Source organism: Marmota monax, unplaced genomic scaffold (assembly GCF_021218885.2).
Source record: "Marmota monax isolate L192 unplaced genomic scaffold, Marmota_monax_Labrador192_F-V1.1 WCK01_AAM20220418_F8-fsc00012, whole genome shotgun sequence".
In the NCBI taxonomy this organism is placed as follows: Eukaryota; Metazoa; Chordata; class Mammalia; order Rodentia; family Sciuridae; genus Marmota; species Marmota monax.
The window spans coordinates 18,207,483-18,215,613 of record NW_026695227.1 but is presented as its reverse complement, the minus strand read 5'-3'; the positions used below and the strand labels follow the sequence as shown (position 1 = coordinate 18,215,613).

The following is an 8,131-nucleotide window of genomic DNA, read 5'->3' as shown; positions in this document are numbered from 1 at the left end:
TAATCATCTTTTCACATGTTGATTTGCCATCCATACTTTTTTTTGTTGTTGTACTGGGGATTGAACCCAGAAGCATTTAATCACTGAGCCACATCCCGACCCTTTTTAGTTTCTATTTTGAGACAGGATTTTGCTAAGTTGTTCAGGGCCTCGCTAAATTGCTAAAGCTGACTTTGAACTGGTGATCCTCTTGCCTCAGCTTCCTGAACCACTGGGATTAAAGGTGGGCACCACTGGTCCTATCAAGCAAATTTTTTTTTTTTTTAATATTTATTTTTTAGTTATCAGCGGACACAGCATCTTTGTTTATATGTGGTGCTGAGGATCGAACCTGGGCCGCACGCATGCCAGGCGAGCACGCTACCGCCTATCAAGCAAAATTTTAAGCCCAGCAGGGTCATGCCTGAAAATGCTAACAGTTGGCGCTTTAAAGCTAATTAGCTGTAAAAGGAATGGAAATAACCTGCAAAGCCCGGAAATCTTGAACTAAGGCTCTGGTGCCACCTAGTGATGATTTGGTTTCAGGTCAGCCAAGTGTATCTGAGCTAAAAAGTTTTAAAAAAATAAGGAAAAGAAACTGGGAATCATACTTAGTTATGTCGAAAGAACAAAGATTTTCACCAAAAATGTCACTGCATACTGACACATTTGTTTAGTCGTAAGACATAGCAGAACTACTTATCCCTAATAATAAATAGATAAATCCTAAAGTGTAGGAACAATTCCATATCATCCATAAAACATTATCTCCCTCCCATTTTCATTCTCTCTTACACCACACACACACACACACACACACATTTCACAAGTAAATTCCTTGGACTTCATTTTCAATACATATCCAGAATCAGACCATTTCTCTCTAGTACAAGCCACCACCTCTCTGGCCTGAATTACTGCAATAGTCTCCTAGTAGCCTCCCAGAGTGGCCCAACGTGGTAGTGCATGCCTGTAATCCTAGCATCTTGAGAGGTTGAGACAGGAGGATTGCAAGTTCAAAGCCAGCCTCAGCAACTATAAGACACTAAGCAACTCAGTGAGACCCTGTCTCTAAATAAAATACAAAATAGGGCTGAGGATGTGGCTCAGTGGTCTAGTACCCCTGAGTTCTGTCCCCCATACCAAAAAAAAAATAAAAAGGTCAAATCAATGCTCCACTCAAAACTCTCCAATAGCAAACCACAGACATTTACTGCATCAAGTTTGGCCCCTTTACCTTCACTTCCCACTACTTTCCCCTTTTCTTTCAACTTTTTTTTTAAGTTATCAATGGATCTTTTATTTTATTTATTTGTTTTTTATATGCTGTGCTGAGGATTGAACCCAGGGCTTTCAACTTGCAATCCTCCTGCCTCAGCCATCCAAGTCACTGGAGTCACAGGCATGCCTAGTTCTACATATTTTCTTCTCAGAAAAGCCAAAGTCGTTAGATGGCCTTGAGTTCCTGTAATGGCCCTAGCCACTTCTCTGATGTCATTCTCAACACCCTCCTGTTCTTATGAGGATGGAACCACCCTGACCTCTGGCTGCTCCTCCTACCAGTGAAGGGAGCTTTTGCATGGTTCTTGCTCTCCCCCAGATGTCTCTGACTCTTCTTCAAAAAAATCTTCCTGCTTCCTTCTGGTCTGCTCACAGGTCATCATCTTAGAGAGACTGTCTGCTCATGCTGTATGAATTAACACCACCACCATTCATTCCTAGTCTTGCCCATCTTATTTTTCTCTTTTGAAAGATGTTTCAAACAGAGTCAAAGATAAAAATTTACAAGTTCATTGTGGAGAAAATAAAGAGCCCAGCTTGGCTAGAGATGGACATGGATGAGGGCCAGGTAGTGGGAGATGAAATGAGACAGTGTGAGACCAGCTGGTGGATGGCCTTGAATGCCAGGCTTAGAAACTTGGATTCCATTAGGAATTTTAATCAGGAGTCATGGCAGGTGTGTGATCAGAGGAGAAAGTAAATGAAAACAGCCTTTCAGTAGCTATCAACAAATTCATGACCTCTAAAAATAAAGTGCACAAAGTAAGGAGTGTCGGGAAGGTGAAAGAAAAGCTTTCTTATAACCAAGTTCAAACTACTCTGTTTTATAATTATATATATTATTAAATATGGAAAGATAGCTCAGTTATCCTCCCCAGGGTTCAATCCCCAGTATCAAAAGAAAGCAACAAAAGAAAAAAGAAAATGTATGTCTCCTTCAGATAGGCTCAAATGTCCAAGTCTATAATTAGCCACTGTTAATAGAGATGATATACCAACAACCTTGCATCACCTCCGGGACATGTGCTATCTCCTTTATACAAAGAGTTTAGTTTAATCTGCCCACAACCTTGTTCAGAGTGGGAGGAAACATTATGTCCTCTTAACTTTTCTCTGGAATCACAGGCTAATAGAGAAGAACCTTCAGTGTCATTCACACTACCTTTCACCAAACATGAATTTTCTCTATGACATCTTATGATCTTTAGTTTCTTCTTATTAAGTCATGTCAGTTTCTGAGAGAAGGGACTGGGGAGCATATCACAAAGACTATCCCAATTCACTCAGCTCATGGTGATCTTCGGGAGCTAAAAAAAAAAAAATCAGAGAAAAGTATTGCTACTATTGCAAAGATACCAAGTGTTGCTTATATTTGCAGTAGCAAAAATTTCATCTGTATAAAAACATAGGAGCTGTGGGCTGGGGCTGTAGGTCAGTGGCAGAGCGCTTGTGTGAGGCACTGGGTTCAATCCTTAGCACCACATACAAATAAACAAATAAAGGCATTCTATCTACAACTACAAAAATTAAACAAAAAACATAGGAGCTAGAGGTGTAGTTCTGTGGTACAGGGTTTGCCTAGTTTATTTTCCCCTCCAGGACTCCAACCTACTTCTACTTACTTATTATTTTCTGTGGCAAAAGTATGGGAAGGGAATTCAGGGGAAAGTAAAATAATATTTACTGAGTACAACTCTATGGCAGGCTCTTGTCACTTCTCCCTAATTTTCATAATGACCTTGTGAGGCAGAAATTCTTATTCCTAGTTTTAATAGAGTAGATAGAACCAAGGCTATACAGGTTAAGTAACTGGCCTAAATTCACACGGGCCTGGAAATGGCAGAACTTGGATTCACATCCAGGTCACTTCCTTCTGTGTTATGTCCCTTTCACTCTTTATCAGCAATCTCTGGGATAGCTGGATCAAATGGTGGTTCCACTCTAAGTTTAACCAAAACTGCTGTGCTTCAACAACCACTTAGGCATTTTTAGCTTCAACAAATAAAGACTTGGACATAAGTAGCAATGCTGGGGAAGAAGTTGAACCCCCTATATTGAAGACAGTAGCCAGGAGAGCCTCCCATAATCCCTGTTCCCACCTAATGCTTCAGCAGATGATTCCAAAGAGTTCCAGAAACCCCAAGCACTTTGTTCCATTTTTTAAAATTTTTTTTATTTTTTAAAATTTGTTCTAATTAGTTATATATATGACAATAGAACACATCTTGACACATTATACACAAATGGACCACAACTTCCCCTTCCTCTGGCTGAACATGGTGCAGAGTCACACTGTTATGTAATCATACATGTTTATAGGGTAATAATATCCATTTTATTCCACCATCCTTCCCATCCCCACAGCCTCTCTCCTCTTCTCATTCCCTCTGCACAATCCAAAGTCCCTTCATTCTGGACCCCTCCCCATTATGGATCAGCATCCACTTATCAGAGAAAATATTCAGCCTTTGGTTTTGGGGGTTTGGCTTATTTCACTTAACATAATACTCTCTAGTTACCAGCAAATGCCATAATGTCATTCTTCCTTAAGACTGAGTAATACTCCATTGTGTATATATATTACATTTTCTTTAACCATTCATCTGTTGAAAGGCGTCTAGGTTGGTTCCATAGTTTAGCTATTGTGAATTGAGCTGCTGTAAACATTGATGTAGCTGTATCCCTGTAGTATGCTGATTTTAAGTCCTTTGGTTATAAACTGAGAAGTGGGATAGCTGGCTCAAATGGTGGTTCCATTCCAAGTTTTCTGAGGAACCTCCACACTGTTTTCCATAGTGGTTGCAACAATTTATAGTTCTACCAGCAATGTATGAGTGTACCTTTTTCCCCCCACATCCTCGATAACTTATTGTTGCTGTATTCTTTTTTTTTTTTTTTTTTTTGAGTGGGAGCCGTTTATTGTAGGACAGGAGGGGTATATATACATTCCACACAGCTTATCTTAATTAACATAAACTAGATACAGCAGTCAACCAATAAGGAATCTCCACACTTAATGGCTCGCTGGCGTTTCTTCACAAAATGCCAGGCGCCATCCTGACTTGTTTACAGACCCTAACATTTCCCCCTTTTGTTTAATTTAAATAACGACCATAGTGGTGTTTTACAGAAACACCATAAATAATCTGCTACAAGCAGAAGGGGAGGATACAAAACGCACAATACCAAGCCAATTGATGGCTCCATGCAAGAAGCCCTTGGAAAAATTATACCAGCAATGACACCGTTAGCAAAGATACCGAGTTACAATTTGTTGTAGATTACAGTTTGTTGTCTCAGTCCATTAACATAAACTAGATACAGCAGTCAACCAATAAGGAATCTCCACACTTAATGGCTCGCTGGCGTTACTTCACAAACCACTCCCCCTGGCAAAATGCCAGGCGCCATCCTGACTTGTTTACAGACCCTAACAAGAAACATCAAAGGAAAACATTTGAAACTGGTTATTTTTTGCTCAATATTACCAAAAGGTTTGATGACAAGCCCACAGTGTCTCAAGACAACAGAAGAGTTTGCAAGTGAGCACTACTGGATAAGAGTGAGGTGGCTGTGACGACAGACTAGGAAGCCTGCAATCCAGAGTGCTGATTCCCTCCACGGCATCCACATGGCAGTCCTGCGGGTCAGCCGGCCTCTGCTCTTCTCCCGCAGAGCCCGAGGGCTTTGGGTCAGTCCTGGCAACCTTGTAAGACTTGAGCGTCCTGAGCATCTCCACCAGCTGTTCCTTCATATGGAAAGGCCTCTGACCTCCATGAGGCCTGACCTGCCCAGGCACCGGGTCCCCACTTCCCTGCTTCCCACCTCAGCCCCTCCCCATGTGCTGTTGCGTTGCCCTGCTCACTCCTCTGCCTCCCCTGCTGGACCCCAAGCCCTGGGAATCCAGAGATTACGTCTTAATACTTCTGATTTCCAGGGCCTAATAGTACTTAGCAAACAGAAAGCCTCAACAAATGTCTGACAGTGGAATGAAAAAGCCTTTCAAAGAAAAAAATGAAACTGTAAAGATTATAAGTGAAAAATTCCTTACCGACTCTAATTTCCTTTTGCCATAACTCCAAAAAAATAAACATTTAAAATGAGCTTAGGTTCAGGTTATTTAATCTGCAGCCCCTTCCTCCTTCTCATGTAAGGAAATTTCAGGACACAGAAAGCTCCAGGACCTTGTCAGCAAACCTCAGACCACAGGGCTTCCAGGATAATAGAAGTGGAAAGCCCAAGCCCACCACCCTTCTGACTCAGACCAGCACTAAAAGCAGCATCACCAAATTCCACGAGCAGAAAGGAAGTGGGACGGACGTACGCGGCATCCCTGGTGTCCGGCACATCTCTGCGGTAGCCCAGGCGGTTGCTAATGAGCATATTAAAGGCGTGTTTCTGATAGCCCAAGTCTCTCAGCTCCTGATCACGTTCATTGAAAATCATGCCCAACTCAGAAGAGAATTTCAGGTGGTCTTTTTCTGGATCTTCAATGTGATTACCCAGCACATCACCAATTCTATTTGCTTTGAACTGTGGCTCTAACACTCGGCTTGGACCTCGTGTGAAACGGGGGTAGAATTTTTTGGGAAATGGTCCGTGGGGACCAGACCCCTTGATGGGCACATTCTTAAGTGGCTGAGTCACTTCACTGAAGTTAAAGTAAACAAAGAGCAAAACTGTCCAGGTCGCAGATGTAAAAAGGCACCCATAACAGAAATATCGAAGTGTGACACTTCCCATTATAGACCTAGCATAGCTGAAGGGCCATTTTCAGTTTCCGCGATGCGCGCAGCCCAGGGCCGCGGCCTTCCGACGCTCGGGCTGCGGCATCTTCCCTCCCGCCACAGCCCAGGGCCACGGGGCCCAGGAGGGCGGCCGAGCGGGACGCGGAGGCTGACGCGGGTTCGTGCGGTCCCCGCGCCGCAGCCTCGGCCGAGAGACCGCCGGCGCCACGTCACGGGCGGCCCCGCCCCGCCTGTTGCTGTATTCTTGACAATTGCCATTCTGACTGGAGTGAAATGAAATCTTAAATAGTTTTGATTTGCATTTCTATAATTGCTAGAAGTGGTGAACATTTTTTCATTATGTTTGTTGATTGATTATATTTCTTCTTCTGTGAAGTGTCTGTTCAGTTCCTTAGCTCATTTATTGATTGGGTTATTTGTGGGGTTTTTTTGTTTGTTTGTTTGTTTTTGTGTGTGTGTGTATGTTAAGTTTTTTGAATTATTTATATAACCTGGAGATTAGTGCTCTAAAGTGCATGTGGTAAAGATTTTCTCCCATTCTGTAGGCTCTCTCTTCACGTTATTGATTGTTTCCTTTGCTGAGAAGAAGCTTTTTAGTTTGAATCCATCTCATTTATTGATTCTTGATTTTACTTCTTATGCTTTTGGAGTCTGGTTAAGGAAGTCAGGTCCTAAGCCGACATGGTGGAGATTTGGGCCTACTTTTTCTTCTATTAGGTGCAAAGTCTGTGTTCTAGGGCCTAAGTCTTTAATCCACTTTGAGTTGATTTTTGTGCACAGTGAGAGAGGTTTAATTTCATCTTGCTATATATGGATTTCCAGTTTTCCCAGCACCATTTGCTGAAGAGGCTCTCTTTTCTCCAATGGATGTTTTTGGAGCCTTTGTCCAGTATGAGATAACTCTATTTATTTATTTTTTAAATTTATTTATTTGTTCTAATTTGTTAGAACAAATAAATAAATGCATTTCAATTCATAGTATGCAAATTGAGCACAATTTTTCACTTCTCTGGTTGTACACAAAATAGAATCACACCATTTGGATCTTCATACATATACCTAGGGTAATGATGTCCATCTCATTCTACTATCTTTCCTACCCCTATGTCTCCTCCCGCCCCCTCCCTCCCCTTTGCCCTATCTAAAGTTCCTCTGCTCCTCCCATTCTTCCCTCCTCCCATTATGGATCAGCATCCACTTATCAGGGAAAACATTAAGCCTTTGGTTTTTTAGGATTGGCTTACTTCACTTAGCATGATATTTATTTACATCCATTTACCTGCAAATGCCATAATTTTATTCTCTTTTAATGCTGAGTAATATTCCATTGTGTATATATACTACAGTTTCTTTATCCATTCAAGATAACTGTATTTATGTAGAATTGTCTCTGTGTCTTCCATTCTGTACCATTGGTCTACATGTCTATTTTGGTACCAATTGTTCCAATTTAAAAAAAAAAAAAACTGTTAATTTTTGTGTGTCAACTTGACTAGGCCATGGGGTTCCCAGATATTTGATCAAACACTAGTTGTTTCTGAATGAGATTAACATTTGAATCAGTAAACCCAGTCAAGCAGATTATACTCCCTCATGGGGGTAGGCCTCATTCAATCAGTTGAAGGCCTGAATAAAAGAAAAAAGCTGATCCTCCACCATTTGATCCAGCTATTCCACTCCTTGTTTTATACCCAAAGAACTTAAAATCAGCACATTACAGTGATGGAGCCACATCAATGTTTATAGCAGCTCAACTCACAATAGCTAAACTATGGAACCAAGCTAGGTGCCTTTCAACAGATGAATGGATAAAGAAAATGTGGTATGTATACACAATGGAGTATTACTCAGGCTTAAGGAAGAATGAGATTATGGTATTTGCCCATACCTGAAGAATATCATGTTAAGTGAAATAAGTCAATCCCCAAAATACAAAGGCCAAATGTTTTCTCTGATACGTGGATGTTAATTCTCAATGGGGGAGCGAGGGGGGGAGGGGGAGGCAGATAGGGAAGAATAGAGGTACTTTGTACTAGGCAGAGAGGAGTGAAGGAAGGGGAGAGGGTATGATAGTAGGAAGGACATTATTACCCTATTTGCATATACGACTACAGGACTGGTGT

The 8,131-nt window shown here is 41.5% G+C and overlaps 1 protein-coding gene across 1 annotated transcript; it reads right to left on the bottom strand.

Annotated features, from left to right (window-relative positions):
• Nucleotides 1–4,173: 4,173 nt before the first annotated feature.
• Nucleotides 4,174–6,215, bottom strand: LOC124087254 (polypeptide N-acetylgalactosaminyltransferase 11-like). Its single transcript, XM_046436033.2, has one exon. The coding sequence runs from the start codon at nt 6,001–6,003 to the stop codon at nt 5,449–5,451; it is 555 nt and encodes a 184-aa protein (XP_046291989.1). The 5' UTR covers nt 6,004–6,215; the 3' UTR covers nt 4,174–5,448.
• Between the last annotated feature and the right edge of the window lie 1,916 nt (nt 6,216–8,131).